We start from the raw sequence: 25,822 nt of genomic DNA, 5'->3' as shown, positions 1-25,822 counted from the left end.
ACAGAGGAGATGCTGTACGGCTTGGGAGACAGAGACACACACACAAGGGAGATGCTCATGGCTGAAAAGCGACACACACATACACACATATAGAAGAGATGCTGCACAACTGGGCTGAGAGAGACACACATATACACACAGAGGAGATGCTGCATGGTTGGGGAGAGAGAGAGAGACACACACACAAAAGAAATGCTGCACAGCTGGGGAGAGAGAGACACACACAGAGGAGATATACTGTAAAAGAAGGGCAGGATGATGTTGACATGGGGAATGATAGGGACACAGAAAAGGTAACTAGATGATGGACATGGAGACAGAAGAGATGTCAAATGGACAAGATACCCTGGCAAGAGAGTTAAGAGAAGACAGAGGAAAGCACAAACCAGATACTGAGACCAACATGATTTAAAAAATAAAATGAGTAAACAACAAATGTAGAAAAAGTAATTTTATTTTCTGATTAGAATTATGTCTATTTCTGGAATGTACACTTGCTAGAGCTGATCGAGACTCAAGAATACTTGGTTGAAACGTGTTTGACTTAGGGAGTACTTAGCTTGAAGAAGTTGGGAAACAATGGACTAACTGACTGACTTGAGTGACCAGGACCGGCTCAAGGGACTGGCACCTTGGCACAACTTTTGGTTCAGTGCCCCCACACACACCCCATCAATGCACATCCCCTCTTTAAATGCGGTTGTCCCCTCCTGAGCACCGGCAGCATTTCCCCTAAAGCTACCCACACCAGCTCCAGTGTCTTCCCTCTGTCATACACTGCGGAAGTTACGGGAAAGTGGGGTGAGGCACGAGGCATGTTAGAGGATCTTGGGGGGGTGGTTGCCAGACCCAGTGACGGAGTTTTTGGCTGCTGAAGGGAAGCAGGTAAGGCAGTCCTTTGGCACCTTTGAGGTTTGGTGCCCTGATTGTAAGCTCTCTTGAGCAGGGACTGTCCTTCCCCATGTTTAAACTTGTACAGCGCTGCGTAACCCTGGCAGCGCTATAGAAATGCTAAGTAGTAGTAGTAGTAGTGAACCAGTGCCTCACCTGGTCCATGCCTTGACAGGCCCTATGAGTGACTCCACAGAAAGGCTTAAATTCCTGCTAGCATATATTTGGAGCACTCTATTTAATCGCTTCATTGAAGACCTTACATCCTACCTAAACTGCATGCTCCAACAAGGTCTCTTCCCCAAGGAACATGGCAACATACTACTCACCCCACTACCGAAAGACACAAAGAAAAAAACGAATAACCTTACCAATTACCACCCAGTCACATCCATCCACTAGTAGTCAAATTGATGGAGAGTATGGTAACAAAACAGCTTTTGAAATATATGGACAAGTTCTCATTATTGCATGAATCATAATCAGGATTCCGCCCCTCTCATAGAGCAGAAACTGTACTAGTCACTCTCCTGGCCAAATTCAAGCATGAAATTGCCACAGGTAAAAGCATACTCCTCCTCCAATTCGACATGTAAAGTGCATTCGACATGGTAAACCACAACATACTTCTACGCCTCCTAGACCATTTCGGGATTAGAGGAAATATACTTAATTGGATCAAGGGTTTCCTAATCACCAGAACATACCAAGTTAAATAAAAAACAAACAAACATATCACCACCGTGGAATGTAGATTGCGGAGTACCTCAAGGATCACCACTCTCACCAATACTCTTTCAATATAATGATGATCCCCCTGGCCAAATCCCTATCCAACCAAAACCTTCACCCGTTCATATATGCAGATGATGTCACAATTTACATCCCTTTCAAACACGATCTAACAGAAATCACCGATGAAATCAAGCGCGGTTTGGATATCATGGGCAAATTCATTTCAATTGAAACTAAACACTGAAAAAACACACTGCCTCGTCCTCTCATCCCAACACAATAATTATAAACCCACAACCTTAAACACCCCAGATCACACCCTCCCTATCTCAGATAGCCTCAAAATACTAGGCGTTACAATTGATCGCAACCTTACACTTCAGAGCAAAGTACACTATAAAGAAAATGTTTCATTCAATGTGGAAACTTAAATGTATAAAACCTTTTTTCCCCCGAGGGAAATTTTCCGCAACCTGATACCTGGTAATGACAACGCAGATTACTACAATGGAATATATGCGGGATGTAAAGAACAACTCATAAAGAAACTCCAGACCGCCCAAAACATAGCAGCCAGGCTGATATTCGGTAAAACACGTTTTGAAAGTGCCAAACCCCTTTGAGAAAAACTGCACTGGCTCCCAATCAAGGAACGTATCACCTTCAAAATCTGCACCTTGGTCCACAAGATTATCTATGGTGAAGTCCCAGGATATATGGTTGACCTGATTGATCTCCCAACCAGAAACAGAACCAGAGCATCACGTACCTACTTGAATCTCCATTACCCAAGCTGCAAAGGACTCAGATACAAATTAACCTATGCATCCAACTTCTCCTACATAGGCACACAATTGTGGAATGCACTGCCAAAGACTGTGAAATCAATCTACGACCATCTAAACTTCAGGAGATCATTAAAGACCTACTTATTCAGAAAAGTATTCCCCACCGACCTAACCTAGATGCCTCAACTCTGCAACACAGCAAAACCTTAGATTGTATTGGACATTATATATTCCTTCCTATCTTCGATCCCTAAGTACCTGAATATACTAACCTTACCCGACCCTAATATCAAATTGTATTTGTTTCCATACCGGACTTGCCGATCGCCTTTACGGTATTATGTAAGCCACATTGAGCCTGCAAATAGGTGGGAAAATGTGGGATACAAATGTAACAAATAAATAAATAAATAAATAAATAAATAAATATAAAAACTACTGTGGAATAGATAACTGCAGTACCAAAAAACAAAAATCCCCATACAAAGAGTATCCCCCTCCCCCCTAGGACTACCTTACAATCCCTAGTGGTCTACTGGTGTAGTCAGGGTAGGAGTGATGCCCCAGCTGCGGTAGCCATTTTGAGAGCAAAGCCTGAATGGGCAGGAGTAACTGGGCACCACTCCTATTCCAACCAAATCCCTAGCCCACCAGGGATTGTAAGGCCAAGGGGTCCTACAGGTGGAAGAGGGGAGGCACACGACGGGGGGGGGGGGGGGGGGGTTCGGGAGAGAGCAGAGGCAACTCTTGCTCAGGAAGGGGGGGGGGGGGAGGGAGGGAGGGAGACATTGGAACAAAGCATAAATTTTCGGCTTCCACCAAAAACACATGATCATTTTTGTCCAAAACATGGCCAAAAATTAAAATGGCCTTTCAGTCGAAACTGAAACCAGGCAGAAAGGATTTTGGGTCGTAACCGAAACCAAAATCAGTCGGCCTCTAGTGTGTCGAAATACTCAGTACAGAATGGCATTATTTGCACAGCTGTCTAATAAAGAAAATTGGTATTATGGTAGAGAATACAGATTGCTCTGTCACTATTGTTTAAAACTGTGAAAGTATTACATCTCCATAGACTAGACTTATCTAAAGATTTTACTAGGCGTAAGGATTTATTAATACATATCCAATGTTCTGGAAATAGTCTTAAAGACTCTGGTGTTTTTCTAAGATGTGGGTTTGGGCATTCTTTGTGGTGCAGTGTTTTTCTCTAAGGATGTTAGGTCTGGAGCACTTAGTTTTGTCTCTAATGCCAGCAGTTTACTCAGAATGCTACTTCCCCTGGCTTTCTTTCTGAGAGTAACAATGATGCAATGTGAGGTCTAAGAATGCAAACACATCAGGACTGCAGATGCTATTAGTGTAGGAAGGATGAGAATTCTCCCTGATTTTCAAACTTCAGTGAACTACTATATGAATAATAGGTTGAAAAGATCATTCAGGATTAGTGATAACCTCTACACAGTCTGCTAGCAAAAGGATACCTTTTATCACTGCTTTGATGCACTGTTTAGGTGTGCCAAAATAACTTGTGTTTGGAATATCCAGTATCAGTACATAAATTCATTATTCCCTGATCACAATAAGTGCACTAAAATAGTATGCTAATATCCAAATGAGCATGGTAAACATAACACACAAACAGCAAGAATTTTCTAACAAAATAAAATAAAGTATCAGGTTAGAACCAGACGTAGCCTCATTCCGGCTGCTATGGGTGAAAGGAGGCAAGTTCAAAATAGGTTTCAGCTTAGTTACCTGGAAGAAAATCATCACTGCTACTACCTATGAAAAAACATGATGCTGAATTTTTAACTTAAGAGTTACAAATGAAGTTAAGTTTAATTTATACCTCTAACCTCAGGAGTTAAATGTCAGAGGATCTCTGGTTTAAAATGATGCCAGTTCAGTTATATTTATTACATAGAAAAGTATCATGTGACCTCAGCTGAACAGGTCACATGATACTTTGGGATCTCAAACCAGAGTTCCTGACTTAAATTCAAACTTCAGTGGTTAGTTGTTCTAATCAAACTTAAGTTCACCTCTTACCCAGAAGTTTCAGCATTATAAATTAACTACATGTATTTCATATTTACATTTGTGGATTGCTGTACCTACATTGGGCCACAGTGATTCACAGGAAATATAGTACTAAAATTAAATACAATATAAACACTTCACATTTTAGCTGGAAAAGTTAGAAACAGAAACATGACAGCAGATAAGAGCCAAATGTCTCAATCAGTCTGCTTATCCACAGCAACCACTATCTCCTCCTTTCCCGAAGAGATCCTACATGCATGTTCCACACTTTCTTAAATTCAGACACAGTCCTTGCCTCCACCACCTCCACCAGAAGGTGATTCTATGCGTCCACCACCCTTTTTGTGAAAAAGCATTTACTGCCTTAGCCCTAAGCCTATAACCACTTAACTTCATCCTATGCCCTCTCATTCCAGAGTTTTCTTTCATTTGAAAGAGGCTCACATCCTCTACATTAATGCCAAAGAAGTATTTAAATGTCTCTATCATATCCCCTCACGCCCGCCTTTTTTCCAGCCTTAAGTCTGTCCCCATATGCTTTATGAAAGAGAACACTGACCAATTTTGTAGCCGCCCTCTGGACAAACTTTATCCTGTTTATATCTTTTTGTAAGTGCGATCTCCAGAATTGCACAGTATTGTAAATGGGGCCTCACCACAGACTTATACAAGGGCACTATCACCGCTTTTTTTTCCTGCTGGCCATTCCTCTCCCTATGCATCCGAGCATCCTTCTGGCTTTGACAGTTGCCTTTTCTATCTGTTTGGCCACCTTGAGATCATCAGACACAATCACCCCCAAGTCTTGCTCTTCTTCGCACTCCCTATACTATACCTTTCCATTGGAGTTTTGCAACCTAACTGTATGACTCTGCATTTATTAGCATTAAATCTGAGTTGCCAATTGCTGGACCATTCTTCAAGCTTCGCCAGATCCCTCAATATTCTAACCACGCCCTCCAGGGTGTCTACCCTATTACAAAGTTTGGTATTGTCCACAAAGAGACAAACCTTGCCAGACAATCCTTCCACAGTATCACTCACAAAGATGTTAAAGAGTCGGCCCAAGGACCAATCCCTGCGATACACCACTAATAACACCCTTTTCCTCGGAGAAAACTCCATTAACCACTACCCTTTGTCTCCTTCCACTTAACCAGTTTTTAACCCAGTCATTCACTTTTGGTCCCATACCGAGGGCACTCAGTTTATCAGTCACCTGTGCAGAACAGTACCAAAGGCTTTGCTAAAATCCAAGTACACCACATCTAGCAACCCTCCTATATCCAACTTTATGGTCACTCAGTCAAAGAAATCAATCAGATTTGTCTGACAAGGCCTGCCTCTAGTGAAACCACTCTGTTTTGGGTCTTGCAGTCCTTTTGATTCTAGAAACCTCACAATCCTCTGCTTTAGAAACTTTTCCATTAGCTTACTCACCACCGAGGCCAGACTAACAGATCTGTAATTCCTGACCTCCTCCTTACTACCACTCTTGCGCAAAAGGACCACATCTGCCCTTTGTAGGACAGCCCTGAGATATCTCTCTGTATGGTTGTTTGAGTTTGTGCATGTGCTGTTTGTTTTTGTTTAACTGTGTGCTGGGCACAATGTGTATTGTGTCTTTGTGTGGGTTTGCCTTTTATCCTTCTGTTAATGTTAGTACCTGTGTGTAGGGTCTTTTGACCTTTTGTTGAGTCTGTGTTTGGCGCAATGTGCGCTGCCTGGTTAGTATTTTCTTAGCAAATCTCGTTTTGTTCCTTCTCCCTTTCTTCCTGTTTGTTTGGGTTCCAGTTCAGCCTTGCAGCCCGGGCGCTTGGACTCTTATGTGTGGGTTCCAGTTCAGCCTTGCGGTTCGTATGAGTGTTTTGCCTTTTGTTCCTGCTATAGTCAAGCTCCGTTCCTGGTTCCTGCTACAGCCAGGCTCTGTTCCTACCTTGTCTTTAGTTTACACTGCTTGTTTGCCGTGTCTTGTGCCTTGTCTTGTGTTGCTCTTTTTCGTGGCTGGATCCAGTTCTTGGTCTGCAATGTATTGTCTGGATTCAGCATCTGGCTCGCCTCTGCTTTGTGCCCTGTGCCATCCCAGAGGACTTGTCTGCTGCAGTCCAAGGGATCACCATCCCTGAATGGACCGATATTTGGCAACTAAGATTTAATGCTAAAAAAATGCAGGATCATGCACTTGGGTCGCAAGAATCCGAGGGAATGGTACAGTACAGGGGGTGAAGTGCTTCAGTGTACGAAGGAAGAGGGGGACTTGGGGGCGATTGTGTCTGATGGCCTTAAAGCTTCCAAACAGGTAGAAAACGATGGTCAAAGCCAGAAGGGTGCTTGGGTGATAAAAAGAGAGATGACCAGCAGGAAAAAGGAGGTGATAGTGCCATTGTATAAGTCTCTTGTGAGGCCCCATTTGGAGTAATGTGCACAGTTCTGGAGACCGCACCTATGAAAAGATATAAAACAGGAAGGAGTCAGTCCAGAGGGTGCCTACAAAATTAGTAAGTGGTCTGGAACACAAAAAATAAAGGGACAGTCTTATGAACCTCAACATGTATACACTGGAAGAGAGGAGATATGATAGAGATGTTTAACTATCTCAAGGGCATTAATGCATAGGAAGTGAGCCTTTTTCAACAGAATGAAAACTCTGGAATGAGGGGCCATATGATGAAGTTAAGAGTGAATAGGCTTAGGAGTAATCTAAGAAAGTATTATTTCATGAAAAGGGTGGTGGAAGCGTGGAATGGCCTCCTAGTGGAGGTTGTGGAGTCAAGGACTGCGTCAGAATTTAAAAAGGCATGGGATAAACACGTGGGATCGCTTAGGAAAAGGAAGAGTTAGGGGTTACAGAGGATGGGCAGACTGCATGGACCATTTGGCCTTTATCTGCCTTCATGTTTCTAATTCAATAAGGACAAAACCCACTGATGCTGGGAAATTGAACATAACCAAAATTCCTAGGCAACTGTGAGAGGATAGGTGCAGCTTATTCTGCAAGATTAAGCTAATACTGTAAAGTTAAGTGCAGGTGATTCTGAGAGGGTAAGAAGAAGCATAGCCAGGTTTTGATGTCAGGGAGAGCAGACCTTTTGTAAAATAGGTGTCAGTGTGTAGCTGATCTGCATAGGCACCATTTATACAAAATCTGTTGGGGGGAAGTGGCCACTCCCCTTGCACCTCACCTACACCTCTGAGGGAAAGTGTATGATTTTGCGAGTCGGAGCCAGGCTAAACCTGAGAGGGAATAACTTGGTACTGGCAAGGTTAATCTAAACTCACTGTGTGAGGAAATCTCAGTTGACTCTAAAAGAACAGGCACAGTTGCATCTGTGAGGCAAACCTCATTGATCCTGTGAGGATAATTACAGGTGGATGGAAGCACAGCTGAGCAGGAAATATTAAGTGCAAGGAATCCTATGAAAGCAAACACAGGTGGTTCTAAAAGAAGATGTCCAGCTGAATTCAAGAGGCTAAATAGAAAAATGTCTGAATCTGTGAAAGTAAGCATAGATAAATCTGCGAGAACACTTTAAATTTAACTCTGTAGAGTTACTTCTATGTGGATATACACAGAGGAGAGTTAAAATAGAAACAACAACAGCAGAAGCTCCAAGGAAACAAGACTCAAGCAGGGATTAAATATAAAGCATTAGAACAATTTCAAAAGGAACCTTAGTGACCACAACTGCAGCACAATGCAATCAACTGAGACACATCATGTTGTAAACAAGAAAACTTCTAATAATGATAAAGGAATGCTGCTGAAAGTACAAGAAAGCATTCAGCTGCTGATGACCAAAATCGAGCCCTGCTGAGGACAAAGCAGAGAAAGCAAAATACAGCTAATGCAAAAGAACTCCAGTTGAAAAGAAAAAAGGAACTCTGTCAATACTGTTGATGCTGACAGGAAAAAAACTAACAGGCTGCAAGGATTGCAAGTCTAGATATGTGACTCACAAAGACAATAGAACTTGGGAGAGCATACAAACTGACAAGGAAATGCGAAATGCAAGACTGACCCCCAAACAATACAAGAGTACTTCCTGTAGACAAAGATGAGGGCAGCAAATAAGTATGGAATAATAAACACCCAGAAGCGACTCAGCAAAAGACAATGGACTTTAGTAAGACACAGAATCAAAGAAGTAGAGTTTGAATCATGTTTCTCTTTAGAATTTATGAAAATAGAAGAAAAACACAGAAGTTTGAAAGGCAACTTCTAGAAGCAGGTGCTGAAAGACTACCCAAGATAGTCAACAGTGGAAAATAATATAAATCCTTAAGGCATGTATGCTCTGACCAAACCCAGAAAAAAAAAAAGAGTCACCAATGAAACATAAAATGGCGGAGTCTCACACAAGATTCTGGTGAGAAAGAGAACAGCACCACTGTGAAATAATGAGAAACTCTCTAGTATGAGTAGAGAAAGCAAAGAAGCTGAGCGACAGCCACTGTGTAGAACAGTGTAGTCTTTGACATAAATAGAAAATAGAAGTAGCAGGCATCAGAGAAAATATCAGCTGCTTGAGAAGCTGGTGTAGCCTGTTTCTCTCCTGGAACTTGGTCTGTTGATAATTGAGAGATAGGGTGTCCCCTGCAGCACTCAAGCAATTAACTCATGTGCACGGAAATAATTTGAGGCATAGACAGCAGCAGTGACAAATTAATTAAAATCCATATATCCTATGTCAGTGGTTCCCAAACCTGGTCCTGGAGGCATTCCAGCCAGTCAGGTTTTCAGGATACCCACAATGAATGTTCATCAGATTTGCATGCACTGCCTCCACTGCATGTAAATCTATCTCATGAATATTTATTGTGGATATCCTGAAAACCTGACAGGCTGGGGTGCCTACGGGACCAGGTTTTGAACTACTGCCCTGTGTAATATATATCTCAAAAGAAAGGGAATAAAAATTATAACAGTCTCACCACTTGTAGGCTGTTTTCTGCAAGTAGTATCGGGGGTGAGGAGAAGTAGGGAACTTGGGGAGATATACCCCAGCTCCCAAATTCTTCCCTTAAGGAGCTTAACCCAAGCAAGGCACCCCCAAAATGCAACTAAAGTGCAGTTATTAAACCAACAAACCTAGGAAGGCACCCCCCCCCCCCCAGTTGACCACAAGTGAGGAAAGTAAGCCCACAAAGGCACATATAGCTCAACTGAAGCCTGGGTATTCAACCAGTTCAGAAGTTACATAGTGAATCTGTCATCTATTTGCTTGAAAAAGAGAAATACTGAGTATTCTATGGCTGCACTAACCATTAGGAGCAGCCTAATGTTAGTGCAGTGGGCTTTGAGCCTGGCAACCTGGGTTTGATTCTCACTGCAGCTCCTTGTGAGTCACTTAACCCTCCATTGCCCCAGGTACAAAAACTTAGACTCTAAGCCCTCTAGGGACAGAGAAAGTACCTGCATATAACATGTACAGTGCTGCTATAGAAATGATTATTATTAGTAGTACACTTCAGGGGTGAATCATGAAGAACTATTTTATTTTTCCAATCTCTATCTGCTAGGTGATGGACACAACCTACAAGTTTTGGACTGATCTGTGAGACACTAAGGAAGAGCGAAGATACTTACCTGTAGCAGGTATTCTCCGAGGACAGCAGGCTGATTGCTCTCACAATTGGGTTGTCGTCCACAGCAGCCCAGGAACCGGCAAAGGAATTTTACAAGCAAAAAAAGTCTTTCGGGAAAGTTCCGTCGCACGAGCAGCACGCACTGCGCATACGTCTTCCTGCCCGCTGCACGAGCGTGTCTCCTTAGTTTAATCAAAAAGCATATAAACAAGAAACAACAATAACAAGTCCAAAGGGGAGGAGGGCGGGTGTGTGATAACAATCAGCCTGCTGTCCTCGGAGAATACCTGGTACAGGTAAGTATCTTCGCTTTCTCCGAGGACAAGCAGGCTGCTTGTTCTCACAACTGGGGTATCCCTAGCATCCAGGCTCACCCAAAACAATGAACATTGGTCAATTGGGCCTCGCAACAGCGAGGACATAACATAGATTGACCTAAAAACCAAAATCAACTAACTGAGAGTGCAGCCTGGAACAGAATCAAAATGGGCCAAGTGGGGTGGAGTTGGATTCTAAACCTCGAACAGATTCTGCAGCACCACCTGCCCAAACCAACTGTCACGCCGGGTATCCTGCTGGAGGCAGTAATGAGATGTGAATGTGTGGACTGATGACCACGTTGCAGCCTTGCAAATCTCTTCAATGGAGGCTGACTTCAAGTGAGCCACTGACGCAGCCATGGCTCTAACATTATGAGCCGTGACATGGCCCTCTAGAGTCAGCCCAGCCTGGGCATAAGTGAAGGAAATGCAATCTGCTAGGCAATTGGAGATTGTGCGTTTTCCAATGGCGACTCCCCTCCTGTTGGGGGTTGAAAGAAACAAAACAACTGGGCAGACTGTCTGAAGGGCTTTGCCCGCTCCACGTAAAAGGCCAATGCTCTCTTGCAATCCAAGGTATGCAAACTGCTTTCGCCAGGGCGGGTTATGAGGACGGGGAAAGAATGTTGGCAAGACAATTGACTGGTTCAGATGGAACTCAGACACCACCTTCGGCAGGAACTTAGGGTGTGTGCGGAGGACTACTCTGTTGTGATGGAACTTGATATAAGGTGCATGCACTACCAAGGCCTGAAGCTCACTGTCCCTATGAGCTGAAGTAACAGCCACCAAGAAAACGACCTTCCAGATTAAGTACTTCAGATGGCAGGAATTCAGTGGCTCAAAAGGAGCCTTCATCAGCTGAGTGAGACCGACATTGAGATCCCATGACACTGGTGGAGGTTTGACAGGGGGCTTTGACAAAAGCAAATCTCTCATGAATCGAACAACTAAAGGCTGTCCAGAGATATGCTTACCCTCTACACGGCGATGATAAGCACTAATCGCACTAAGATGAACTCTTACGGAGTTGGTCTTAAGACCAGACTCTGATAAGTGTAGAAGGTATTCAAGCAGGGTCTGTGTAGGACAAGAAAGAGGATCTAGGGCCTTGCTGTTACACTAGACGGCAAACCTCCTCCATTTGAAAGAGTAACATCTCTTGGTGGAATCTTTCCTGGAAGCAAGCAAGACTCGAGAGACACCCTCTGAAAGACCAAAGGAGGCGAATTCTAAGCCCTCAACATCCAGGCTATGAGAGCCAGAGACTGGAGGTTGGGAAGTAGAAGCGACCCCTTGTTCTGAGTGATGAGGGTTGGAAAACATTCCAATCTCCACGGTTCCTCGGAGGACAACTCCAGAAGAACAGGGAACCAAATCTGAAGCAGCCAGAAGGGTGCAATCAGGATCATGGTTCCGCCGTCTTGCCTGAGTTTCAGCAAAGTCTTCCCTACTAGAGGTATGGGAGGATACGCATACAGAAGGACTGTTCCCCAATGTAGGAGAAAGGCATCTGACACTAGTTTGTCGTAGGCCTGAAGCCTGGAACAGAACTGAGGGACCTTGTGATTGATCTGAGTGGCAAAAAGATCTACCAAGGGAGTGCCCCATGCTCGGAAGATCTCGCGGACTACGCCCATGTTCAGTGACCACTCGTGAGGTTGCATTATCCTGCTCAATCTGTCGGCCAGACTGTTGTTTACGCCTGCCAGATAAGTGGCTTGAAGAAACATGCCATGACGGCGAGCCCAAAGCCACATCTGGACGGCTTCCTGACACAGGGGGCGAGATCCGGTGCCCCCCTGCTTGTTGTTGCAATACATGGCAACCTGATTGTCTGTCTGAATCAATATGATTTGGTTTGACAGCCGGTCTCTGAAAGCCTTTAGAGCGTTCCAGATCGCTCGTAATTCCAGCAGGTTGATCTGAAGACCTTTTTCCTTAAAGGACCAAGCTCCTTGAGTGTGAAGTCCATCTATATGAGCTCCCCACCCCAGGAGGGATGCATCCGTTGTCAGCACTTTTTGCGGCTGAGGGATTTGGAATGGACATCCCAAAGTCAAATTTGATCGAATTGTCCACCACTGCAAGGAATTCCGAAAGTCGGTGGACAGTTGGATCACATCTTCCAGACTTCCCGCAGCTTGATACCACTGGGAAGCTAGGGTCCATTGAGCTGATCTCATGCGGAGACGTGCCATGGGAGTCACATGAACCGTGGAGGACATGTGCCCCAGAAGTCTCAACATCTGCTGAGCCGTAACCTGTTGAGACGCTCGAACCATAGACACTAGGGACCGAAGATTATCTGCCCTCATTTCGGGGAGAAAAGCTCGAGCTGTCTTTGTGTCCAACAGTGCTCCAATGAACTCCAATTTTTGAACTGGGGTGAGATGGGACTTGGTATAATTGATCACGAACCCCAGTAGCTCTAGCACCTGAATAGTCATTCGCATGGACTGTAGAGCACGCACTTCCAACGTGCTCTTCACCAGTCAATCGTCGAGATAAGGGAAGACATGCACTCCCAGTCTGCGTAGCGACGCTGCAACTACAGCCAGGCACTTTGTGAACACCCTGGGTGCAGACGCCAGACCAAAGGGCAGCACACAGTACTGAAAGTGCTGTGTTCCTAGCCGAAACCGAAGATACTTCCTGTGAGCTGGGAGTATCGAGATATGGGTGTAAGCATCCTTTAAGTCCAGAGAGCATAGCCAATCGTTTTCCTGAATCATGGGAAGGGTGCCCAGGGAAACCATCCTGAACTTCTCTCGGACTAGAAATTTGTTCAGGGCCCTTAGGTCTAGGATGGGACGCATCCCCCCCTCATTTTCTTTTGCACAAGAAAATACCTGGAATAGAATCCCAGCCCTTCACCCCTGGTGGAACGGGTTTGACCGCATTGGCCTTTAGAAGGGCGGAGAGTTCCTCTGCAAGTACCTGCCTGTGCTGGGAGCTGTAAGAATGAGCTCCTGGTGGGCAATTTGGAGGTTTGGATTCCAGATTGAGGGTATATCCTAACTGGACTATTTGAAGAACCCACCGGTCGAAGGTTATGAAAGGCCACCTTTGGTGAAAAAGTATCAACCTCCACCCTACCGGCAAGTCATCCGGTACAGACACTTTTACTGAGGCTATGCTGAACTGGAGCCAGTCAAAAGCCCGCCCCTTGCTTTTGCTGGGGAGCAGAATGGGCCTTAGATGCACGCTGTTGATGAGAACGAGCACGCTGGGGCTGAGCCTGGGCAGACTGCCGAGAAGTAGGAATAGGGAACACTTCTCTTCCCTCCAAAAAACCTCCTAGATGAGGAGGCTGTAGCAGAAGGCGCCCGGTGGGAGAGAGAATCCATAGCATCATTATGCTTTTTAATCTGATTAACAAGATCTTCTACTTTTTCTCCAAAAAGATTGTCCCCCCGGCAAGGAACATCTGCCATCTGCTGCTGGACCGAATGATCCAGGTCAGAGACACGCAGCCATGAGAGTCTGACTCTGCACATCACTATACCTTGGGCAGCGATCCTGGATGCCATGTCAAAAGTGTCGTATGTACCCCTGGCCAGGAACTTGCGACATGCCTTCTGTTGCCTGACCACCTGGTGAAAAGGCTTGGCCAACTCCGCAGGGAGTGCATCAACCAAGCTGGGCAGTTGACTTATCAAATTCCACAAGTGTACGCTCGTGAAGAGCTGGTATGACTGGATCTTGGCAGCGAGCATAGCGGCCTGATACATCTTTCTCCGACAAGAGTCAAGTCCTAGCTTCTCTGCCTGGGGGCGCCGAAGCATAGTCTCTAGTACTCCTAGCTCTCTTGAGAGCGGAATCCACCACCATGGAATTGTGGGGTAACTAGGATCTCATCAACCCAGGTTCACCGTGGATCTGGTATTGGGACTCTGCTTTTTTGGGAACCTCCGGGCCAGACAGGGGCGGACCAGTTTCTCATAAGGACTTCCTTCAGTACCTTATGGAGAGGGACTGTCACAGCTTGTTTAGGTGGAGAAGAATAATCCAGGACTTCCAGCATGTCCGATCCGACTGCGGTGAAGCTCCCTCCACCGACGTCGAAGGGGAGTCGACCTGGGTGGCAGCTGACACAGATGCCGCAGGCAGCACCACAGTCGGAGACCTCACCACAGGGCCAGGCACCGCTACAGCAGATGGCACCGAGGGCGCAAGCACCCCCGACATCGAAGCTGATTGGCGCAGTAAGTCTTCCAGAAGTTCTGGAAACAAAGACCAGATGCGCTCGTCGAGAGCTGCCATCGGAGAAGGCTGCGGGGTCGGTGGAACAGGCGGCGTCAGAATCCGTGGAGGCTCAGGAGCAGGTACCGGACTGCTGGGAGAACGACGCATTGGAAACCTCCTGTTATCGAGGGGGAGCGATCCTCTCGGTGCCAACGCTTCTCACGTGACGAATCTCTCGACGCCCCAGAGCTCCCGGTAGCGTGCGTCGAAGGAGAACGATGACGATGCTTCTTAGCCTTCGCTTAACGTCCGTCATCGAGACTCCTCGGTACCGAACAGGAAGACATGGAATCCTCATGTCTCCTCGGGGCCGGGTCCGACAAAGGTCGGTCCCAGGGGGCCTGCATAGGAGGCCTCGAGACAGGTGGAGACCCACTTGACGCCTCCCAGCGCGAGTTGGTCTCTCAGCAGCCATTACCTTCCTCCCCGACGTCGATGCTCCTGTCGATGTTGCCGCTGACTTCGGTACCGATGTCGATGGTCCGGACTGAGCCCCAAAAAGCTTTTCTCGTTGGGCTTCTTGAGACACTTGGGTCTGTTTCTTCTTACGAAGACACAGACTACAAGCGGCTGGGCTATGGTCGGGCCCAAGGCACTGAACACACCAAGTGTGGGTATCGGTACCTGAGATGGTCCGGTTGCACCGAGTACAACGTTTGAAGCCGCTGGGTGTCTTCGATTACATGGAAGAAAACATGGCCTCAGTGAAATCAAATGACGCGATTGTGCCAAAATGGAAAGGGCACAAAAAGGGAAGAACCAGACCACGTGGCCCAAAGGCTGGCCAAGTCAAAAAACAAGGAAACTTTAAAATGGACAAAAAATAAGGAATCTACGGGAAACTATATATATATATATATATATATATATATATATATACACACACACTAGTAAAAAAAGGCCCGTTTCCGAAATCATTAAAACGGGCGCTAGCATGTGGCTTTTTTTGTGTGTGTGTGTGTATGTGTCACAGAGTTATTGTGTGTGTGTGTGTGTGTGTGTGTGTGTGTGAGTGTGTGAGGGTGCGGTGTGTATGCAGGTTGTTGATGTGTGTCTTTTTTTTTTGTTTTGTTTTTTGCTTGGGGGTTGGGGGATGTGCTGTGCTGTCCTTGGTCGCTGTTTGCTGCTGGCTGGGTCGCGGGTAATCCTTCCAGCTGGGCCGCAGCTTGTCCTGTTCGCCCACGTCCCAGATGGTGACGGGCACGTTGTTTTCCGGCTCCTCTGACTCCATGTCAAGCGATCCCAAATATATTCTGTGCTATAGGCCCTCTGGCACTCTTCAGTACTGGCATTAGACATTTAAAAATCCCCCCTGGTCTATTTTTGCACATACCCACAGCAGGACTATTCTTCTCTCGTTCCAGCGGTGGTTCTGTGCTCTCCGTGCTGCACAGATAATGAGCCATTCTGCTGGGGAATGCTGCTCCCTTATTGTTACGTAGTTTCCTCTGATTGGTCCGTCTTACGTTGCCTAGTGTTGCCTGGTAACGGTGTTGTGATGGTCCTTTGTGTTTCAGAATGTTGAGGGTGTTTTTTCCGATTGGTCCGTCATGCGAGGGCGGGGCAGAGAGACATGGTCAGTGTTGTGGCTTCACTACCATGAATCCATGAACCCTTCAGGGAGTGACTGAGTGACTTCAGAACGTTGTCTTCAGAACGTTGAGGGTGAGTTTTATTATAGCATATATATAATTTATTTATTTAAATTTTCCAATATATCACCAGATAAAGTGAATATGCAATCGGCATTATTTAACATTAGGAAACAAAAATGATAAGCATATATCTTTACAGCCCATTTGTCCACAAGTTAAAGAAATTTGATTCCAAGATTAAGGAAATTAAAAAAGAAAAAAAATACAAAAATTAATAATCAATAGATGCTTCCTCTGGTTCAGACCCCAGCCTGCTAAATTAGGGAAGGTTTACTATATTCACATCAACTCTTGCATCAATAAACTCTTTCAACTGTTTTGGATCTACAAACTGAAAATGTTTACCCTCAAGCATCACATTACAAAAACAAGGAAATCGCAAAACAAAATTTGCTCCCAATGCCACCACCCTGGGGCGAAGTTCCAAAAAGGCCCTTCATCTCATCTGTGTAGGCCGTGGGAAAGATACGGACCTTTGAGCCCAAAAACAGATTTTCTAAGTGTCTCAACGAAAGCCATAGTACGGCATTCCTATCAGGCTCCAAAGCGAAAGTGGCAAGCAGAGTTAACCTCTGAGTAACTATTTTTAATGAGCTTTCTAGGAATGAGGTAATATTCATTCCCTCCCCTATTACAGGGGGGGTTTCCCACCACCACTCCAGTACTCCCGATGTAATAAGCCCGTGTGATGGGAGGGAGTGAGTCCTTGTCCATTCCCAGGATGTCCACCAAATATTTTTTAACCATCTCCAAAGGAGAAATTAACGGCGATTTGGGAAAATTAAGAAACCTAAGGTTAAGTCTTTATATATATATATATATATATATTTTAGATTCAGGTTATAAAAGAAAAGAAAAGAAAAGAAAAAAGGCGAGAAAAGTCTTGTTCCTGGGCCTGATGGAGCAGTAGCGAAAAACAATGCCGCACCTAACCATGGAGAAAAAATGACTAAGGAGACACACTCGTGCGGTGGGCGGGAAGATGTTCGTGCATGCATGGTGCTCGCGCGACATAACTTTTCCGAAAGACTTTATTTTTGTTTGCAAAATTCCTTTGCCGGTTCTTGGGCCACCGTGGACGACGACCCAATTGTGAGAACAAACTGCCTGCTTGTCCTCAGAGAATATCAGTTACATGCTATTGATTAAAAAACAAAACAAAACACATAAGATCAATTAATATGGCTACCCAACTGCCAGTACAATAAATCATCTGTGTTAGCTAAATACAGATTTATAAAGTTTACTACCAATGTAGCATACATTCTTCATTTAGAATTTTTTAAAACTATCACATGCTATCTATGCATATCCTTAGCACCAAAGTTAATTTTTAATGTAGTTACAAAAAAATATGCACTATTTCTTTTTTGCAAGATAACAATGATTTGTTTTTTTTAATGCTACCAAAAGTTCCACTCTCCTCTTATACCATTCACCATAGGTTCGAACATTAACAACAGACTAAAATCAAACTCAAAGCTGCCAGGCTTGTTTCCTGATTTTGGTCTTTTCTTCTACTCAGATAAAACACTGTAGTCCCTAAACACTGAGCATTAGAAAACAGAACATTCACGAAAGATAGCTTATGTAGGGGCTCATTTTCAAAGCAATAAGCCCCTAAATCAATATAAACAAACACAAACATAAAACTAAAGTATGAAAAGTTCATTGATTTACAAAGCATATCTTATAGGATCTCTAATATAAAATAAAATTTATAAACTAAAAAAAAAAAAACTAGCAAATATAATCCTTTATTTACATAATTTGCATAACCTACATCTAGGTGGAGGAGTAGCCTAGTGGTTAGTGCAGTGGACTTTGATCCTGGGGAACTGAGCTCGATTCCCACTGCAGTCCTTGTGACTCTGGGCAAGTCATTTAACCCTCCATTGCCCCTGGTACAAAATAAGTACTTGAATATATGTAAACCGCTTTGAATGTAGTTGCAAAAACCTCAGAAAGGCGGTATATCAAGTCCCATTTCCCTTTCCTTATATTTTAAAGAAAAGTAAGGTTCCCAAGTTTTGTAGAATAGCTGCTTTTGTAAAATCACACTTACTTCAATATACAAGCTTTTGGGGGGTTTCATATCCTGTGTTATGTCCAGCCCTTCATCTCCTCCAAGCGATCTCATGTAGGTGGCAAGAGACTTTTTATACTGATTGAACCACTCCATCTTTTGTCATGTAAATGGAAATATTAAACAGTATTAAAAATGAGAGAACAATAATTATTCATATCCATCAAGGGCAAAACAAGGACACTGCAAAGGAATGTTATTTTCACAAAAAAAAATCCTTTATGCACCCTGAGAGAAAAATTTAAATTGCTCATTTAGATTACAGCTATAAATTCTAAATACAGTCTAAGGTAATGAAGTGCATGTAGAAACTAGGGTTTGTGTATGTCCTTTCATCAGTAACCATCAGTTAAAAGTAAAAAAGAAAAAGTTATAACAGAGAGCAAGCTTGACAAGATATAGTACATAGAGAGGGGCATTTTCAATATGACGTCTAAGTCCGACTTTGGACGTTTTGCTCAAAACAACCAGAATCTGAATATCAAATATAGCAATTTTTGAAACAGCAAAACATCTATCTTTTTTTTTTTTAATGGCCACTTGCTAGATATTTTTGTGCTCTGTGCGATTATCTTTCTGGTCCATTTTTGAAAAAAAAAAAAAAATGTAAAGTGAAAAATGCACAAAATCAAGCCACTGGGATGTAGGCGGAGCCAGCATTCTTAGTAGACTGGCCACACAGACATCCCAGCAGAGCAGTGGGGCACCCCAGGGGGCACTGCAGTGGACTTCATCTAAAAGCTCCTAAGTACACATCTCACCATTGCTCCCTTATATTGCATAGTAAGCCCTCCAAAACCCACCAAAAACCTATTGTACCTAATTGTTCACCACTACAATAGCCCTTATGGCTGCAGGTGTCACCTATATGAGGGTACAGTAGGGTTTTGGAGGGCTCACACTTTCCACAACAAATGTAACAGGTAGAGTGGGATATGGGCCCGGGTCCCCTTCTCTACAGTGCACTACACAGACCAGAACACTACTTCAGGGACCTACTTGCTGCTCTAATAGAACTGGCTATAATATCTGAGGCTGTCATTGAGGTTGGAATATACTGTTTCTGTATAAGATGAAAGAACACACTTTCCCTACATGTCAGCAAGAGAGGGTCCAGTGAGTAGGGTAAATAGGCTCCTTCTTTTGGCGTTTTGCTGACAGATACCACTAGCGCCCACAAGCTATTTCAGATCTGCTTTATCCAAAGTTGCATGTTATTTTGGAACAATCATATACCTTTATATAACCCACATCATGAGACTCCTGGGGAAGGCGTGTTTTATGCCGAAACAAAGTACATAAGTACATAACTAATGCCACACTGGGAAAAGACCAAAGGTCTATTGAGCCCAGCATCCTGTCCACGACAGCGGCCAATCCAGGCCAAGGGCACCTGGCGAGCTTCCCAAACGTACAAAAAAAATTCTATACATGTTATTCCTGGAATTGTGGATTTTTCCCAAGTCCATTTAGTAGTGGTTTATGGACTTGTCCTTTAGGAAACCGTCTAACCCCTTTTTAAACTCTGCTAAGCTAACCGCCTTCACCACGTTCTCCGGCAACGAATTCCAGAGTTTAATTATGCATTGGGTGAAGAAAAATTTTCTCCGATTTGTTTTAAATTTACTACACTGTAGTTTCATCGCATGCCCCCTAGTCCTAGTATTTTTGGAAAGCGTGAACAGACGCTTCACATCCACCTGTTCCACTCCACTCATTATTTTATATACCTCTATCATGTCTCCCCTCAGCCGTCTCTTCTCCAAGCTGAAAAGCCCTAGCCTCCTTAGTCTTTCTTCATAGGGAAGTCGTCCCATCCCCACTATCATTGTAGTTGCCCTTCGCTGCACCTTTTCCAATTCTACTATATCTTTCTTGAGATGTGGCGACCAGAATTGAACACAATACTCAAGGTGCGGTCGCACCATGGAGCGATACAACAGCATTATAACATCCTCACACCTGTTTTCCATACTTTTCCTAATAATACCCAACATTCTATTCGCTTTCCGAGCCGCAGCAGCACACTGAGCAGAAGGTGTCAGTGTATTATCGACAACACCCAGATCCCTTTCTTGGTCCGTAACTACTAACGTGGAACCTTGCATGACGTAGCTATAATTCGGGTTCTTTTTTCCCAAATGCATCGCCTTGCACTTGCTCATATTAAACGTCATCTGCCATTTAGCCGCCCAGTCTCCCAGTCTCGTAAGGTCCTTCTGTAATTTTTCATAATCCTGTCGTGAGTTAACGACTTTGAATAACTTTGTGTCATCTGCAAATTTAATTACCTTGCTAGTTACTCCCATCTCTAAATCATTTATAAATATGTTAAAAAGCAGCAGTCCTAGCACAGACCCCTGAGGAACCCCACTAACTACCCTTCTCCATTGTGAATACTGCCCATTTAGTCCCACTCTCTGTTTCCTATCCTTCAACCAGTTTTTAATTATTATTATTATTTAATTGCATTTGTATCCCACATTTTCCCACCTATTTGCGGGCTCAGTGTGGCTTACAATACATTGTGAATGATGGAAATACAATGTGTTACAGTACAATTATGGGTTACATTATGAGGAGTTATGGGAAGACAAAGTCAAGTCAAAACAACATTTAGAGCGTATAAACAGTGGAATGTTACAATGGGGGAAGGATAGGGCGATAGAACAATAGCACGACAACCTTAGGGTCTAGCAATTTTATAAGTGGGTGGAGTATAATTGTGGTGAAGATACGAGTAGGATTAATTCAGAAGAGAGTGTGTTGATGCATTTCTGTTAGTGTGTGTGGACTTCATATGTTTTGATCCTTGCAGTAAATTTTCTCGAAGAGATAAGTCTTTAATCGTTTGCAGAAGTTCGTTAGTTCGTAGATCGTTTTTAGGTTGCGTGGTAGTGTATTCCAGAGTTGCGTGCTCATATAAGAGAAGGTTGACGCGTGCAGTACTTTGTATTTTATGCCTTTGCAGTTAGGGAAGTGGAGATTGAGGAAAGTTCGGGATGATTTTTTAGCGTTTCTGGGTGGCAGGTCTATTAAGTCAGACATGTATACAGGGGCTTCACCGTGGATGATTTTGTGGACTAAGGTGCATACTTTAAAGGTGATACGTTCCTTGAGTGGGAGCCAGTGCAGTTTCTCACGTAAGGGTTTTGCACTTTCGTATTTTGGCTGCTGTATTCTGAGCTGTTTGAAGTTTCCTCAGTATTTGTTCTTTGCAGCCTGCGTATAGTGAGTTACAGTAGTCTAGATGACTGAGTACGAGTGTTTGCACTAGGTTGCGGAAATAGATCTTGGAAAGAATGGTCTTATTCTTTTCAGTTTCCACATGGAGTAGAACATCTTTTTGGTTGTGTTGTTTGCGTGAGTCTCAAGTGTTAGGTGGCGGTCGATAGTGACTCCAAGGATTTTTAACGTTTCAGAGATTGGCAGTTGTAGTTTAGGTGTGCTGATAGCGGTAAATTTTTTTGTGTTGTATGGGGAGGTGAGTATGAGGCATTGAGTTTTTTCTGCATTCAGTTTCAGTCGGAATGCATCTGCCCAAGTATTCATGATGTGTAGACTTTGGTTGATTTCGTTGGAGATTTCATTAATGTCTTGTTTGAAAGGAATATATATCATTACATCATCTGCGTATATGTAAGGGTGAAGGTTATGATTTGATAGTAGTTTTGCCAAGGGGATCATCATTAGGTTGAAGATAGTTGGTGAGAGGGGGGGATCCCTGCGGTACTCCACATTCCGGTGTCCATGCAGTAGACGTTGTTGAATTTGATGTGACTTGGTATGAGCGCAAGGTTAGGAATCCCTTAAACCTACTACTACTACTACTACTACTACTACTATTTAGCATTTCTATAGCGCTACAAGGCATACGCAGCGCTGCACAAACATAGAAGAAAGACAGTCCCTGCTCAAAGAGCTTACAATCTAATAGACAAAAAATAAATAAAGTAAGCAAATCAAATCAATTAATGTGGACGGGAAGGAAGAGAGGAGGGTAGGTGGAGGCGAGTGGTTACAAGTGGTTACGAGTCAAAAGCAATGTTAAAGAGGTGGGCTTTCAGTCTAGATTTAAAGGTGGCCAAGGATGGGGCAAGACGTAGGGGCTCAGGAAGTTTATTCCAGGTGTAGGGTGCAGCGAGACAGAAGGCGCGAAGTCTGGAGTTGGCAGTAGTGGAGAAGGGAACAGATAAGAAGGATTTATCCATGGAGCGGAGTGCACGGGAAGGGGTGTAGGGAAGGACGAGTGTGGAGAGATACTGGGGAGCAGCAGAGTGAATACATTTATAGGTTAGTAGAAGAAGTTTGAACAGGATGCGAAAACGGATAGGGAGCCAGTGAAGGGTCTTGAGGAGAGGGGTAGTATGAGTAAAGCGACCCTGGCGGAAGATGAGACGGGCAGCAGAGTTTTGAACCGACTGGAGAGGGGAGAGGTGACTAAGTGGGAGGCCAGCAAGAAGCAGATTGCAGTAGTCTAAACGAGAGGTGACAAGGGTGTGGATGAGGGTTTTGGTAGAGTGCTCGGAAAGAAAGGGGCAGATTTTACGGATGTTGTAAAGAAAGAAACGACAGGTCTTGGCAATCTGCTGGATATGAGCAGAGAAGGAGAGAGAAGAGTCAAAGATGACCCCAAGGTTTCGAGCTGAGGAGAAAGGGAGAATGAGAGAGCCATCAACAGAAATAGAAAACAGGGGGAGCGGGGAGGTGGGTTTGGGGGGGAAAATGAGAAGCTCGGTTTTGGTCATATTTAATTTCAGGTGGCGTTGAGACATCCAGACAGCGATGTCAGACAAGCAGGCTGAAACTTTGGTTTGGATGCAAGGTGAGATATCAGGGGTAGAAAGGTAGATTTGGGAGTCATCAGCATACAGATGGTAGGAAAAGCCATGGGATGAGATTAATGAGCCAAGGGAAAAAGTGTAAATAGAAAAGAGGAAAGGACCAAGAACAGAACCCTGAGGTACGCCGACAGGCAGAGGGATAGAGGTAGAAGAGGATCCACCAGAGTGAACACTAAAGGTGCGGAGGGAGAGGTAGGAAGAGAACCAGGAAAGGACAGAGCCCTGGAATCCAAGTGAGGACAGGGTATCAAGAAGTATGCTGTGATCGACAGTGTCAAACGCAGCGGAAAGATCAAGAAGAATGAGGATGGAATATTGACCTCTGGATTTAGCCAGTAATAGGTCATTGGAGACTTTAGTAAGCGCAGTTTTGGTTGAGTGGAGAGGGCGAAAACCAGATTGTAGTGGGTCAAGAATAGCATGTGAGGAGAGAAAATCAAGGCAGTGGTGGTGAACAGCACGCTCAAGTAATTTGGAGAGAAAAGGAAGGAGGGAGATGGGTCGGTAATTAGAGGGACAAGTAGGGTCGAGTGAAGGCTTCTTAAGGAGAGGTGTGACCACAGCATGTTTAAAGGCAGCAGGGACAGTCGCAGTGGAAAGTGAGAGGTTGAGAATGTGACAGATAAAAGGAATAAGAGTAGGAGAGATGGCATTAAGAAGGTGGGTGGGAATGGGATCAGAGGAACAGGTAGTTAGTTTCGAGGAGGAAAGAAGATGTGTAGTTTCCTCAATAGTAACTTCAGGAAAGGAGGAAAGGGAATGAGGGGAAGGAGAGAGAGGGGAACGGACTAGTGGAGAGAGAGCTGGTGAGGTAGAGAAAGCAAGGTTTATCTTTTGAACCTTGTTGTGAAAGAATTCAGCAAGGGTCTGAGGAGATAATGAAGGGGGAGTTGGGGGAGGGGGCACCTTGAGGAGAGAATTCAATGTGGTGAAGAGAAGTCGAGGATTAGAGCCAAGAGAGTTGGTCAGTTGGATATAATAATCCTGTTTGGCACGTAAAAGAGCAGATTGGAAGGAGGTCAGCATGAACTTAAAGTGTAAGAAATCAGCAAGGGCCCGAGATTTCCGCCAGAGGCGTTCGGCGGAGCGGGTACAGGAACGTAGGTAGCGGATATTAGAAGTCAGCCAAGGTTGGGGTTTTGTACGCCTTACAGGGCGGGTCATCAAAGGTGCAAGAGTGTTTAAGCTAGAGGATAGAGTATTGTTGTAAGAAGAAACAGCCTCGTTGACAGACGTGGATGGTGCCACAGTAGAGAGGAGGTTTGAAACATGGGAGGATAGAGATGAAGGGTCAATATCGTGAAGATTCCTAGATAAATTAGATAGGATAGGACGGGACTGGGAGGGAGGAGATTTAAGTGTGAAAGTTATAAGATGGTGATCAGAGGAGGGATGATCAGAGGCAAGGAAACTAGAAGGTGAACAGTTGGAGGAGAAGATGAGATCAAGACAGTGACCATTTTGATGAGTGGGGGAGGTGGAGCATAGTTGGAGATTAAAGGACGACGTTAAAGCGAGTAACTTGGAAATATAAGAGTTGGAAGGATCATTAGCAGGAATATTAAAGTCACCAAGGATGAGAGAGGGGGAGGAAGGATCATGGAAGAAGGCAAGCCAGGCGTCAAAGTCACTGAGAAAGGATGAAAGGGACTTATCAGGGGGACGATAAATGACCGCTATTCGAAGAGGCAGAGGAGAGAAAAGGCGGATAGAGTGGACTTCAAAGGAGGAAAAACAGTGAGATTGAGGTGGAAGAAGGGGGTCGAAATCTGGAGGAGGGAGAGAGAAGTAGTCCAACACCACCCCCACGGCCAGCAGGGCGAGGAGTATGTGAAAATAGATAACCGCCATGGCACAGGGCTGCGACTGAAGCAGAGTCATCAGGGCAGAGCCAGGTTTCTGTTATGGCGAGCAGATGGAGGTGACGCGAGATAAAGAGGTCCTGGATATAGGACGTTGCCTCCGATGCCAAAATATTCAAGTATGTGTAATAGAATTCCGTGGTCAACCATATCAAAGGCACTTGACATGTCAAATTGTAGGAGGAGTATGTTGGTGCCTGTAGCAATCATTTGTTTGAATTTGTTCATAAGGGTGATTAGTACTGTTTCTGTGCTGTGATTTGACCGGCATCCTGATTGGGCATCATGCAGTATTGAGAACTTGTTGAGATAATTTGTGAGTTGTTTTGTTACCATCCCTTCGGTTATTTTGGTTATTAGTGGAATAGATGCTACTGGTCTGTAATTTGTTATTTCGCTTGCGTTTTTCTTTGTGTCTTTGGGTATTGGGGTGAGTAAAATTTTTCCTTTTTCCTTTGGGAAAAGTCCGTTTTGTAGCATGAAATTCACGTGGTTCGTTAGGTCTATTATGAATTGTTGAGGAGCTGATTTCATGAGGTTGTTTGGGCAGATATCTAGTTTGCAATGGGATTTGGCGAATCTTTTGAGCGTTTTAGAGATGAGGTCCTCTGACAGTGGTTCGAATTCGGTCCAGATCCTGTCTGCTGGGTATATTCCGTCTTCTGGGTCTAGACAGTTTAGGAGTGTGGCGTATTCAGTAGTGCTGGTGGGTATTTTGAGCCGTAATTGTATAATTTTTTCCTTGAAGTATTTCGCAAGGT

At 44.3% G+C, this 25,822-nt stretch overlaps 1 protein-coding gene across 2 annotated transcripts in view; it reads right to left on the bottom strand.

Annotated features, from left to right (window-relative positions):
- The window catches only part of GINS1 (GINS complex subunit 1), a 97,932-nt gene that overhangs the window by 18,927 nt on the left and 53,183 nt on the right, over positions 1 to 25,822 (bottom strand). For both annotated transcript variants that reach the window (XM_030196278.1, XM_030196280.1), the window contains exon 5: positions 18,335 to 18,451. In XM_030196278.1, coding sequence (XP_030052138.1) covers positions 18,335 to 18,451 — 117 coding nt within the window. The remainder of the gene's footprint in view (positions 1 to 18,334; positions 18,452 to 25,822) is intronic.

Source organism: Microcaecilia unicolor, chromosome 3, assembly GCF_901765095.1.
Source record: "Microcaecilia unicolor chromosome 3, aMicUni1.1, whole genome shotgun sequence".
NCBI classification, from domain to species: Eukaryota; Metazoa; Chordata; class Amphibia; order Gymnophiona; family Siphonopidae; genus Microcaecilia; species Microcaecilia unicolor.
The sequence above is the reverse complement of the archived record's forward strand: the minus strand, read 5'-3'. Positions and strand labels throughout refer to the sequence as shown.